This window comes from Mizuhopecten yessoensis, unplaced genomic scaffold (assembly GCF_002113885.1).
Source record: "Mizuhopecten yessoensis strain PY_sf001 unplaced genomic scaffold, ASM211388v2 scaffold3693, whole genome shotgun sequence".
Lineage (NCBI taxonomy): Eukaryota > Metazoa > Mollusca > Bivalvia > Pectinida > Pectinidae > Mizuhopecten > Mizuhopecten yessoensis.
Genome location: NW_018405172.1, coordinates 67,219 through 81,602, shown reverse-complemented (window position 1 = coordinate 81,602; position 14,384 = coordinate 67,219). Strand labels below are relative to the sequence as shown.

Genomic DNA, 14,384 nt, shown 5'->3' with positions numbered 1-14,384 from the left:
GAGAAGAAGATTTTTGAAATTTTAGTCAATTTGACCCTTTTTGGCCCCGCCCCTCAGGCCCCTGGGGGCTTAGGACTAAACCGGCAACTATTTTTGTTGACCTTTGTCCATGGAAGGTCCCTGCAAAATTTCATTAAAATTGGTTCAGGGGTTTTGGAGAAGAAGTCGAAAATGGAAATTGTTTACGGACGGACGACGGACGACGACGGACAAAAGGCGATCGCAATAGGTCACTTGAGACTTTGTCTCAGGTGACCTAAAAAGCTACTGGCCATCTATTATGACTAGGTCATTTGGTTCCTTAGGTGAAGTTGTTGCAGTGTTGTAACATTCAAATTTGCACAATGTAATATTGACAGATTTTGGTTTCATTTAAACTTTGTAGATCATTTACTGAGAGTGCTACATAATAAATATCAAAATCATTCAACTGCTTGTTTGTTACAAAAACATTTTTTAGATGCCCCTCACAGGCCCCTGAAAGTCCCCAACCTTTTTTCTTTCCCAAATCTGAACAAAAAATCACCTAAGATGACTTTATACCAAAGTTAGCTAAAAACAGCCTAACCATTCTTGAAAAATACAACAGATTTCCAAATAGAAATGTTAGATAAGTTACCTCCCCTGGGTCGTTGTACCAGAGTTCCTCGTGGAGTCTGTAAGGATGATTCTTTTTCCTGTTGAGCTCCTCCATCCATTTGTTGTCCTCATCCTCGTTCTCGTCAGAATCAGAACCACTACTGCTACTACTGCTGCTGCTACTGTCCGAATCTGGACAAACACCAATCAAAGAAAATTATATTCAGTAGGAAAATTAGTCATCCTGACCTCAAATATTGATAAGTTTGGAATGAAAGAGTCATACTTTCACAAAAGTAGTACTTGTATTAAATTTGTTTCCAACAAATCAGAGAGATTTTGCTGAAATTCTTTAATTGAGTCCTAGTCAAGAAATTTACAAGTAAGAAGTATTAAACATTGTAGCATTTCAACAAAATTCTGTGTCTAGAACAAAATTGATGAAAATATGTCACAGGGTTTATTATGATTATCACCAACATTTCTATCTTATGTAAGACATTTTCTTAACTTAAGCAATGTCATCAAATAAGAAGGATGAAATCAATGAGCAAATATGGATTAACAGGTGTAAGACAAAAGCTGATATGTTACTAGGTGAAAGTCTCCTGGTGTACATTAACATTGGGGCATTTATTACTCAAATGTATCACAAATTCAACAATCTCTAAAATTCATAATTAAGCACACTTATCAAGGGATCTATCTCCTCATCAATGTCATAATTAGAAAACAAGTCTCCACAAAAAGTAACTGACACTAGATCAATAAAACTGTAACATGTCCGGTTTACCTGAGTGATGATGGTGGTGGACGTGGCTATGAACCGGAAGTGGTGGGGGTACCTCAACCTTTGGCTGAGCTTCCTTGATTAACTTGGCTCGCTGAAGCAACTCCTGGTCAAACTTGGCCTCCAGGTCAGTCATTCTCTTTGTACTTTCCACACACCCTGACTAGGACACCAAACTTATCTATTGGTCAATACTGGACAGACTATGCACAGAAACACATATCTACCTTGACATGAGAATTGATTTCATGAAATGTAAAGATGTAATTTGTACAGCATTTTTTTTCTGTTTCATTAATAAACATGAAACAAACTTATGGCTGACATCAAATTTAACAATCACATTTTAAATAGTGAATCATTACTGTATAGATTAAGATGGAACTCTTGTTACCTCAGTGTTCCTTATGAAGTAGAGATCGGCCGGAGAACACCTGATCCAGGCAGGTGGGGTAACATCATTGGGCTCTACAGCCTCGGATTGGTCCTGGCTCTCTGTTTCCTCGTCTGATGGCTCCTCACCAGCTAATCCTTCTTCAGGCTTTGATGTCATCAGCTCTGGACTTAATGTCCGTTTCCTTTTTGAATCACTGCAACATTTGATTTACATAATTCATATATTCAGAGTCAGATAACCCTGAAGTTTTAACTTGATTATGGTATAAAATGGAATCAGATACAGATTCATATAAAAATAATGAAGAGTCATTCACTCTGAATAAGGCTGTCAAACAGATATACAGTATAACCTGTCTAAACCAGCCCCTGACTAATCCAGATCCCTGTCTAAACTGGCTGTGATTTGTGGTCCCGGCATATTCCCTATATAATCATAGTAGTTAAACCCTGTATAAGCCAGACACCTGTATAAACCAGCCACCTGTATAAACTGGACAAATAGTTTGGTCCTGGTGACATCCGGTTTAGACAGGTTATACTGTAGTCAAATCTTCTTAGACAAGCCAGTGATCCAGCCACCACTAATCTGGTAGTCACACTATCCAGTCACCACTAATCTGGTTGTCCAACTATCCAGTCACCACTAATCTGGTTGTCACACTATCCAGCCCCCACTAATCTAGTTGTCCCACTATCCAGCCCTCACTAATCTTGTTGTCCAACTATCCAGTCACCACTAATCTGGTAGTCACACTATCCAGCCCCCACTAATCTAGTTGTCCCACTATCCAGCCCTCACTAATCTTGTTGTCCAACTATTCAGTCACCACTAATCTGGTTGTCCCACTATCCAGCCCCCACTAATCTTGTTGTCAAACTATCCAGTCACCACTAATCTAGTTGTCCCACTATCCAGCCCCCACTAATCTTGTTGTCCAACTATCCAGTCACCACTAATCTAGTTGTCCCACTATCCAGCCCTCACTAATCTTGTTGTCAAACTATCCAGTCACCACTAATCTGGTTGTCCCACTTTCCAGACCCCACTATTCTGGTTGTCCCACTATCCAGCCCCCACTAATCTAGTTGTCCCACTATCCAGCCACCACTAATCTGGTAGTCACACTATCCAGCCCCCACTAATCTGGTCATTCCCACTATCCAGCCATCTCTAATCTGGTTGTCACACTTTCCAGCCCTCACTAATCTGGTTGTCCCATTATCCAGTCACCTCTAATCCCGTTGTCCCACTATCCAGCCCTCACTAATCTGGTTGTTCCATTATCCAGTCACCACTAATCTGGTTGTCCTACTACTCAGCCCCCACTAATCTGGTCGTCCCACTATCCAGCCACCTCTAATCTGGTTGTCACACTATCCAGTCACCACAAATCTGGTCGTCCCACTATCTAGTCACCACTAATCTCGTTGTCACACTATCCAGCCCCTACTAATCTGGTCGTCCCACTATCCAGCCCCCACTAATCTGGTAGTCCCACTATCCAGTCACCACTAATCTGGTTGTCCCACTAACCAGCCACCACTAATCTGGTTGTCCCTCCATCCAGTCACCACTAATCTGGTTGTCCAACTTTCCAGTCACCACTAATCTGGTTGTCCCACTAACCAGCCACCACTAATCTGGTTGTCACACTATTCAGCCACCACTAATCTGGTTGTCCCTCCATCCAGTCACCACTTAATCTGCAAGTGTTTAAAGGGGACATATTTCCTATACACAGTTGTCACAGTACTCCAGCCATCTTCCACTTCAGCCACTTTTTCCATAGGAAGGTCACTGGATTATTTAGTGTCCACTACTCTTTAGTAAAAGGTCTGCACATAGCATGTGAATGTGGATTAAAACACTCTGAAGAACCATTTGAGTTTTCTCATTTTTACCAAGCATGTACCAATTGTTGTAAAATATACATATACACACCTGGAGTAAGATTCTTCATTGTTTCGTCTCTTGGTTCCTCTCGTTTCATCTTCATTTTCACGGTTTCCATATGGTCTATTCTCTCGACGACCTCCTCCTCTTGGGCTCTCATTTACATTATCTCCTCTTGTGCCGCTACTTCTAGAGTTGTTATCCCTCCTAATATTTCCTCTTGAATTCTCCCTCCTTGAACCGTATCCCCTTGTATCATTTTTCTGTGTGTTATCATCTTTTGGACTATCTCTAGGTCTAGAGTTACCTCCCCTTCGGGAGTCTGTCCTGCCAAAAGACTCACGCCTGGATTTTCTGCGATTGAAAAATTCAGACATGGAATAGCATTACACTTGTACTGCAATTACTTCAATGAATATTAAATAACGTATTAAGCATTTTGATCGACCTATTCATACTGGTTATTGATAGCAATAACACCAAATATTAACTGATAAAGAATCCCTTCAAAATTACTCGATAACTGGAGTAATAATGTTTGTCATAAGGCATTTCAAAATTGATTTAATAATTTTATTATCAAGAAACAAAAGAATTTATCGTGCTTCATAAACAGAACTCTGTTGGCACTAGTGTTGGGAATCGGTCCGATATTAAAGATCGATTATCGGACCTTTAAGATCGATCGTTAATCGATTATCGGTTGAAATAGGCACCAAAAATAATACATTTTAGGAATTGACACTACTGTCTAATCAATTAAAAAAATATCTATATAACAACATGTTTTGTTCGAAAAAAAGAATAACCAAGTTTATTTAAGAGACATTCATATGATGAGAAAAGGCAATTCAGAAATGGACAATGACCAGTAGATTACCGTTTGATAAGTGAGCATACTTTTTTCTATCTCCTGCAGATGAGTCCTGATGATAGCAATCGTAACACAAACAAATCAGGTTATGCATTTTGGGTTACTTTATATGACATTTATTATTGTGAATTAAGTTAACTCATTTGAAATTGAGTGAAATTGCAATATGACATGCATGCAGTTCCGGATTCTCCAGTCAGTTATAAGCATAGCCATATCTACAAAACACTGCACCGACCATGATTACATAATGACTATTATAACTACCATGCTTGAATGCCGGCATGGTTCAAGCGAGAATCAACCAGACCTGATGAAAAGGATGTTTTATTTTGGATTAAACATGAAAAGCAACTGTATGTATCTTAAGAATTTCAGTTCTCCATGACAAATCTACAAAAACAATCTTCTTCAGGAATGACAAAGTTTCAAAATCGATCTTTCATGTGCTAAATGGATTATCGAATAGACCCCATGTCAAGCTCAATTTAAATGATGTTTTTGTTTATCGGTACACCACTAGTTGGCACATATGGGATAAATTCCAATTATTGTTTTATTGAACATATATACTAACGTATTTTACCTGTAATAAGCCCATGCCTGGTAATAAGTTGTGCGGAGAATTGCCAGCTAGCTCACGATACAATACATATCGCAATACGAATGCCAAGATAAATTGATATCGTGAAAAGTATCACAAACGTCTATCAGAAAAATTTCCACTCTCACAGTTCATGTAAAGGGTGCTTCATTGCATTTTACATAAAACTAACATAACACAACAGTGAATGCAGTAAAATGAAAGCCCCATTGCAGAAACTTTGGATTATATATGTGCCTGATAAGCACTTAACTTAAGTATTTGATGCAGCCAATCTTAAAGGTTAGGCACATGTGTGTATCCTGATTTATAACATCTGTGGTGTATCCTGATTTATAACATCTGTGGTGTATCCTGATTTATAACATCTGTGGTGTATCCTGATTTATAACATCTGTGGTGTATCCTGATTTATAACATCTGTGGTGTATCCTGATTTATAACATCTGTGGTGTATCCTGATTTATAACATCTGTGGTGTATCCTGATTTATAACATCTGTGGTGTATCCTGATTTATAACATCTGTGGTGTATCCTGATTTATAACATCTGTGGTGCGCTGCCTAAAACTTTAACTCAGAAGAATTACGTCCCTTAACTAATATGTGACGCAGTCAAACTTTAACGTTAGGCATATGACATGCACGGACATCAATATATCCTATTCTGCGGGCTTGCCAACAGTCACACTTAAAAGCAACTTCAACCGACAACAAGCATCTTAAATTAATTGATCGTACAAAAACAATTCATTATTACTTGGTTAATTTCTTAAGGATCAAAATGAAACTTGTTATATTGTTGTATTATCTTCTGATGTCACTTAATTTCTCAATTACTTTTAGAGATATAATCTGAAGATGATTCTTCACAGTAGAGTTAAATTCAATTCATCATTACTTGGCCTTTTTAAAAAATCAACCTGAAGATTGGTATATAGGTTCATGAAAATCACATGAATAGCATGTCTTCTGATGTCGCTGACTTAAGTATTCCTAAAGATTTTTTTTGATGACACATTGTTAACTGTACAGGTCAATATATATATATACACACATGTACGACGTCTCTGATCATAAAAATTCAATTCATCATAACTCGATTAATTTTTCAAATATCAAATTGAAATTTGGTATACAGGTGTATTATTGTCATATGAGCAACACATTTTCTGATGTCGCTTACTTTATTCATTATTTTTAAAGATTTTATCTGGCGATGCTTGTTGTTAGTTGAAGACACGTGTTGTCACATGAAGACACTTGTTGTCACATGAAGACACTTGTTGTCACATGAAGACAATTGTTGTCACATGAAGACACTTGTTGTTAGTTGTAGAATCTTTTCAGTATAACCACTTGCAAATATTATTTTCAATATAGAAGTGCTTCATTTTTCAACCGATAAGGATAAGGAAAACTGATCGTTATCAATGTTATATGTTGTGCTATATGGGCAATTATAAAGAATTTGTTTCTTACTATATCATTCCAAATACATTTCCAGTTTTACATGTGATTTACTCCAAAACTTGTATTGGTCGCCCATCTTAAACTGAAAATTCACTTACATTTATTAACTTTAATTTCTGTTTTATTTGCAACATAGTAGGTAACATTTAAGTACCACATTTATTTATAAAAACAATCTACTACTAGTTCTGATATGATAAGCCATGATATCTGAACTAAAACAGCACACTATATACGTTGTCCAGTCTGGGCCTATGACCGGTAAAACACAAGCACATATCGGGTATATCGGGTCATAAGCCTGATCCCCACTTCAAATAAATTCCATGAAAAATTTATAAAATATTTATAGTGTACGAGTAAAGTAGCTTTAGAATTTGCCCTCCATCATAAATAATGATTCCATACCAGCTACAGAGACAGAATTCCTACATTCTGACAACTCGCAGGTACTACTAGACTCATCTGTCAATACACCAAAAATATAAGCAAGCTTAACATTGCTAGCTCCGTCCGCCAAGTAAAATGACCCTGTTCCAGAAAACATTTGATTTTGTCATAGCCGTTCATAATATCACGTCTGGAGCAGTCTAGATCAACGAGAACCTTTTTTATCTGATCTGATGTATGATTTACTATATACTGTATATATCATCCAGTTGAATTTTCTTAAACTTTTGTGACCTCTACACTGATTGGTTTCTAAATATGACAAGCCAATCAGTGTTGAGGTCACAAAAGTTTGAGAAAATGATTGTTTACGTTCAGATTTCGCAGCCTGACCAGCTTGAAAACTGACTCGGGCGTCCAACATGATAATGTTAGGGAAATAACCACCAAACATGTAAGTTTGTTTCCTATCGTAGAAACACTGTACTGACATGTAGCAGCGTACATGCCATGTATAGGGCGCTACCCACTAGAGATTTAGCGTGTCCTGGGGACAGCACGGTGCCCATCCAACTGAAAGTTGACCATTTTTCAGTGTTTCATGATGTCTACTACATAGTCTATGGTAAATCATACATCAAATTAAGAAACAATATTTTCCTGTCGATTTAGACTAGCACTGCTCCCGGCGTGATATAATGAACGGTTATGACAAAATTGCATGTTTTCTGGAACAGGGTCATTTCAATATGGAGATGCAGTTAGCAACCTTGTTTATGTTATGGGTGTATTGACAGGCGAGGCTAGTACCTGTGTTATGGGTGTATTGACAGGCGAGGCTAGTACCTGTGTTATGGGTGTATTGACAGGCGAGGCTAGTACCTGTGTTATGGGTGTATTGACAGGCGAGGCTAGTACCTGTGTTATGGGTGTATTGACAGGCGAGGCTAGTACCTGTGTTATGGGTGTATTGACAGGCGAGGCTAGTACCTGTGTTATGGGTGTATTGACAGGCAAGGCTAGTACCTGTGTTATGGGTGTATTGACAGACGAGGCTAGTACCTGTGTTATGGGTGTATTGACAGGCGAGGCTAGTACCTGTGCTATGGGTGTATTGACAGGCAAGGCTAGTACCTGTGTTATGGGTGTATTGACAGGCGAGGCTAGTACCTGTGTTATGGGTGTATTGACAGGCGAGGCTAGTACCTATGAACAACGCTGTGTGATATTTACCTAGATTCAGTTGAATCTCGGTCTCGAGCATGTATGGCACCCTGCTTTTCACTGCTTCTATCACTCGCCATGCTTCTAAAACCACCTCGGTCATTGCTGTTGCGGTCAGAACGCTGTGACCTTTCACTGTCTCTGTTGTGTCTACCGTTTGACCCATGACGTCTTTCCTGACCTTGACCTCTATCATGATCTCTCCGTCCTCTGTCTCTGTAATTTTGGGACCTGAGAGAGGACTGAAGGTTTCTCTTGTCTGCCCCCTTACTGTCCACATTCTGACAGTTTTGATTTGGCTGGTTCTGACCCGGCCCCATGTTACCCGCTATACCAAAGGGTGCCTGGTTCATGTTTTGAAAAACTGGAGATCTTATCTGGCCACCATTCATAAAACCCATGCCACCTTGTTGTGGTACCTGAAAATCAAAGAAAAATGCACCACAGCTAATAAAAATGCAATAAAATAACTTGTCTATCATAGCTATATATATAGGCTGTAGGCATTATTGTTCACCACATGTGTTATCAGTTCTATGTCACGTTTGTAGTTTTACATGATATTTTAATAGTGTTTTCTATGTACATTATAACAACTTAGTGATATATTTGATTTTCATCATGCATGCAGACAAAATGAACATGATTTGTCAAATTTCAGTGTGTTTTACAATAAACTTTCCAATGACATGAACTGCATGAACACTTTGGAGACAGTAGCAAAATTTGACCGAGATTTTAACAGCATACAAATTATATTATACCATTCCATACAAACAATTTGAGAAAGTTTTTCCTCAAAAAAACTGGCCATAATTAACATTTTATGGAAATCTCGTTCCATCTACGGTCAGACAGTTTTGTTTACAAATAATATTTTTTACGAACATCCTGGCATAGAAGTGAAATACACCTGTCAAAAATTACAACTTTGTTATATTATGGCATTGTCAAGAAATTTTGTTTGTCTATTGGTTTTTGAAAATATAAAACAGTCTGCAGTCAAATAGTCAATATTTAATTTCATTCATTGTTTTTTTTAGCATAGACAATTAGACATAATAAAAACAAAATTTACTGACTTTGGATCTGTGATTGTTCTTGACCTGTACAAGAAAAAATGGGAATTTAAACTAAAAATGATTAAGTTTCATACCTGTAAATTGATTGCCGTTGGGTTAAATGCTAGCTGGTCATGTTGAGAAGGTACATTGGGGGCTGCCCCCATGAAATTCAGAGATGAAACATTTCCAATGTTCATATTTCCTGGCATCATTTGTCCTCGGGCAGTCATGGGATTGGGACGTTGCATCCCTGCTATGGCACCTGACCCCCATAGTGGCTGTACAGGCTGGCCAGGCCCAGTGATCGGGACATTGCCTACAGGACTGAACAACCTCATGGTAGGGGGAGGGGGTCCAGTCGGATGACACCCCATTGGAAGTCTGAGACTAGGGGACATCTGTGCCAATACTGGATTGTTCGGCGACTGATTTTGTAGAAACGGACTCCCATTTGGAATCACACCCTGGTGCTGGTGCATCCGAGGGGAGATATTGTTTCCCACTCCACCTGGAAACTGAATACACGAGAATTAAAACATTTTTCATATATAAAACAAACCAGCTCAGGAAAATACAATATCGCCTACGAAGTGATTTTGTCATACTACTGTTTACGTAGCAGAACTGGAATAGGTCGATCGTCGACGACCAAATAGCCTCATATTAGTAGAGCATCCATCTAAGAGTTTGGCAGGTACGTACTGGAGCACCAGCAAATCTGGCTCTATAGGCAGTTTTCATAAAGTGGATTTTTCTAGTCTCAGGTAACCACTCCTGGACTCCGTAGAACAATAGGAACAACACCATTATTATGCACAAGTACATATTTATTTACACAAAATACCTTACGAGACGACCCCTCCCCCCCCACCCCCAACATAATAAAGAACAAGCAATACACACAATATACATACGACGAAATAGACAACTCCCCTAAAGATAAACGTCGAACAATTTAGAATTTAAGTTAAACCGGTATTTGCTGACTCTCGGCCAGTTCCTAGGCTAAACTTGATCTCAGGTGTCAACAGAGACTGCTGAAAGCAACCAAAACATAATTTTTGAGACCCAGGGCGAAAGTATGATTTTTTCTGAACAGAATGTTGTGCCAGGGCAGGTTACGTGAGTTCTGATTAGTTCCTTGTCCAAAACTCCCGTCAGAACTGACGAAACCCTCGCGCATTCACCTAAATACCTGACCTAGTCCCACCTCCCAACCCTGGAACCAACTAGTTTCACCCGTTCAAACAATGAACCCTACAAACAATCGGGATACCAGCTGCTACCCGTGTTAAATATAGCAAAGGAGAATTCCAAACTACCGCTAGGCAACACTGCTACATATTAAAACCACATTATTGACGACTCACAAAGGACAGAGTATATATACCTTGCAGGAATGAACGTGTTCCTCCTACAAGTCTATGTTGTATCAAAAGAAGAATATTGATGGGAGTTCTGACACAGATATTTATAAAACACTCTGGATATGGATCTTGAAAAACAATTCAAGCAGAAACAGGAAACACACATATTTTGTTGGCCTAGTCTGAATTTATTCCTCCAGTCAAAAAAATACATAGTCCTAGCATGCGCCATTATTGAAAAATGTAAACAAATAATTAGATTTTGATTTTACTATGTTTTGTAATGCTCTCTGAACTTTAATGATCTCTGAACTTTAATCTTTAATGCTCTATGAACTTAAATATCAATCATCTCTTGACTAATGAATGATGCATAACTAAGTAATATAATGATGCAGTATTGTATTAACTTAGCTGTTGATATTTTTTTTGTTTTAAAAGTATTTTTGCGGAGAGTGATCTGATTTGGGTACTAATCCAATAACGGTCCTGTCTCCTTAATGTTTGACTCTATATAGCCAAATCTGCCTTCTATAGCCAGATTTGCCGGTGCTCCGTACCTGTTCGGAGGGTCCCCAGGTTCGAACCTGCAAAGTCTGAGAATACACTTAAGTGGTATGGACTGTACCTTGAAGAAGAAGAACCCCGGTCTGGCCGTGCATTTCTCTTACTCCTGGTACACTACAATAACGTAGTTTCAACAGGAATGGTTTTACTATTAAAACAGGCGTTTGTTCTCAGTGATTATTTTAAAGGCTTAGGCCCCTACCTCCAGATAATTTTTGCTGTTTTTTTCCCAAAATCAATGCCAAAAATCACTTTATTTCCAAAACTCATGACTTTTTTAGGGGGGGGGGGGGTATTTTCGCAAATCAACAGATACAGGCCCCTGCGGAAAGGAAGTAGACATTTGGTAACGGGCTCCGGATCCGAAGCCCTTCACTTTCGAAGTGGAACATGAACAAATGACTAGTCATAATAGAAAATTGCTAAGAGTTAACGAGAAACCGGTATCATCTCATTTAGACTTACTCGCATCTGTCCCATGAATCTTGGATTTCCACGGAGATCCATGGCTTATATATAATGAAATATATCAGCCAACAAAATCAACATGAACCCATTTCTCCATCTTCTCACACATTTGCGCATTAACCTGAAGTGTTGTCGCAATCATCTGATCATAGTGCGACGTGCTAACAGCGAGAAGCGGAAACCTATATCAACTTCAGACATCGGAATCTCAGTGATGCTTTAATTTTTCGTCGGCGTTATTCAGGTGCTTTAAATTTCGAAAGCTCTCTGTTGGAACTAGGCCTATGGAACGCCAAATTAAATATTTTCAATTGATTGCACCTATCTTCTAAGATAGATACAAGTAATTGAAGATAGATACACTTATTTGAATATAAGTAAAAATAATTTGGAGTTCAATATAACTGGGGAAAAACTAGAGCATGTCAGTAACTGAAATTGAGTTGTGTGTGTGTTCTTTTAAATATGAGCAGGGGTGTGTAGTGATCCACTACACATCCCTGATATGAGTAAACATTTAGCGACAAATCTCACCCGCCGCGAATAGCCGTTATAGATTGCCACCACAATGATGATAATATACTCGTATCATCATTGGGGTTGCATTTCTACCGATAATTGAGTCTAAGTAAACTCCCCAAACGTGTAAAATTACTCTAAACACCTTAGTTCAGGTCCAAATATATATAGCTGTAACAGATCCTCAAGTCTCTGTGGAAAAGACATCTCGAATAAACTGAAAAGAAATAGTATCTACGATGGCCAAACAAATGTTCACCGGGCATTTCACAAGTATGGTCTTTTATCGTCAAATTAGTCGCGCTACCATCCGACAAAACCTGTATCTTGTCACATAAAATAAATTAATCATATTATATTATTATTTAATGTTTACATTTTCAAATTACAAATCAATTACATATTTGATATTGAAAATAAAGTTTTGATATACAGCTGATTATCGCTGACTTTTGTTTAACTCGCAACAACATCAAAATGGAGTAAGGTGATTAACTTAGCCTGTACTCGACGTACATTTTATAGACTATAAATAATGTTGGATTGATGCAAAGGAAAATCTCCCTTAAATTCTTTGACGATTTTGAGAATGAATCAAATCCACCAATCTGAATCTATGGACATGCTCGTCAACACTTGATACTGTTTCTTGAAAGTGACCTTGGCGATACTGTTCAGCGGGACATTCTCACCGTAAAAGCTTGACAGGTTTTAGTGGTTTTTTTGTTTGACCGCTAGTAAATCTTCCAATACATGTATACAAAATTAAATGGGGTACCCTCAATCGACAAATGAAACCAGTCCTGCGACTCGCTTGTTTACCGGTACCTTTTCGGAGAGGTTTTTGGAAAAGCGGTTGTCCGGTTGGAAAATAATACACGCACGCGCATGGTGAGACTGGCCACCGTCTCAAGAATATTTAATTATTATGAAAAAAGTTTAACTAAAAAAAAATTGATCTTTTGGATGTCTGATTCTAACTAGGGGGAGATAAGCTAGTAGTAAAATGCAGCTGAGAAATTCTTCATAAAAACTTAGGGGCTGGTAGCCAGTCTAGCGCATGGTCTATCGTTTAATAATCCATGGTTATATACCAACGGAAAGTGTCTGTACATCTCAAACGTGGTAGAAATCTACGATCGTATGGTCTATATAAACTGGTTTCGTTTCTTTGATAATGTCCTAGATTATATATTCTTAGCCATGTCTATAGTATGTAACAAAAATGGGCGGTTATTATTAAATATAACAACTTTCGCCTTAGAAATTCACTCTGGATATACCGAAATATGGGAATAAAAAAGTGAATTGGTCCATCTAAATTTTATTCAGTGTAACCTAGGCTATTTAATTAAGTGCTACCTGCCCGGGAGTTATTGAGAACTGTAGTAGAGACATTACATTGTATATAATAGACAGTATTCTAAGTTTGTCGTCCTTGTCGTCCGGTTAGTATGCGGGAACTTTATGCATCAGAAAACAGAATGCCGCCATGTCGGTTATCAGAAAACAGAATGCCGCTATGTCGGTTATAAGAAAACAGAATGCCGCTATGTCGGTTATCAGAAAACAGAATGCCGCTATGTCGGTTATCAGAAAACAGAATGCCGCCATGTCGGTTATCAGAAAACAGCATACCGCCTTATCAGTTATCAGAAAACAGAATGCCGCCTTGTCGGTTATCAGAAAACAGCATGCCGCCTTGTCGGCTATCAGCAAACAGCATGCCGCTATGTCGGATATCAGAAAACAGAATTCCGCCATTTCGGTTATCTGTAAACAGCATGCCGCCCTGTCGGTTTTCAAAAAACAGAATGCCTCTATGTCGGTTATCAAAAAACAGAATACCGCTATGTCGGTTATAGAAAACAGCATACCGCTATGTCGGTTATAGAAAACAGCATACCGCCATGTCGGTTATCAAAAAACCGAATGCCGCTATGTCGGATATCAGAAAACAGCATTCAGACTTGACGTTAATCAGAAAACAGCATACCGCCTTATCAGTTATCAGAAAACAGCATAACGCCTTGTCGGTTATAAGAAAACAGCATGCCGCCCTGTCGGTTTTCAAAAAACAGAATGCCGCCATGTCGGTTGTCAGAAAACAGCATACCGCCTTATCAGTTATCATAAAACAGAATGCCGCCTTGTCGGTCATCAGAAAACAGC

General features: G+C 38.6%; 1 protein-coding gene across 1 annotated transcript in view; it reads right to left on the bottom strand.

Annotated features, from left to right (window-relative positions):
• LOC110447954 (ribonuclease 3-like) overlaps positions 1-11,832 on the bottom strand; it is a 67,694-nt gene extending 55,862 nt beyond the window's left edge. The window contains exons 1-7 of the mRNA XM_021493952.1: positions 11,691-11,832; positions 9,384-9,806; positions 8,237-8,646; positions 3,711-4,016; positions 1,764-1,959; positions 1,373-1,532; positions 620-771 (exon numbers count right to left, since the gene is read on the bottom strand). Of these exons, the coding sequence (XP_021349627.1) occupies positions 620-771; positions 1,373-1,532; positions 1,764-1,959; positions 3,711-4,016; positions 8,237-8,646; positions 9,384-9,806; positions 11,691-11,732 (1,689 nt within the window). The 5' untranslated portion in view covers positions 11,733-11,832. The remainder of the gene's footprint in view (positions 1-619; positions 772-1,372; positions 1,533-1,763; positions 1,960-3,710; positions 4,017-8,236; positions 8,647-9,383; positions 9,807-11,690) is intronic.
• Between the last annotated feature and the right edge of the window lie 2,552 nt (positions 11,833-14,384).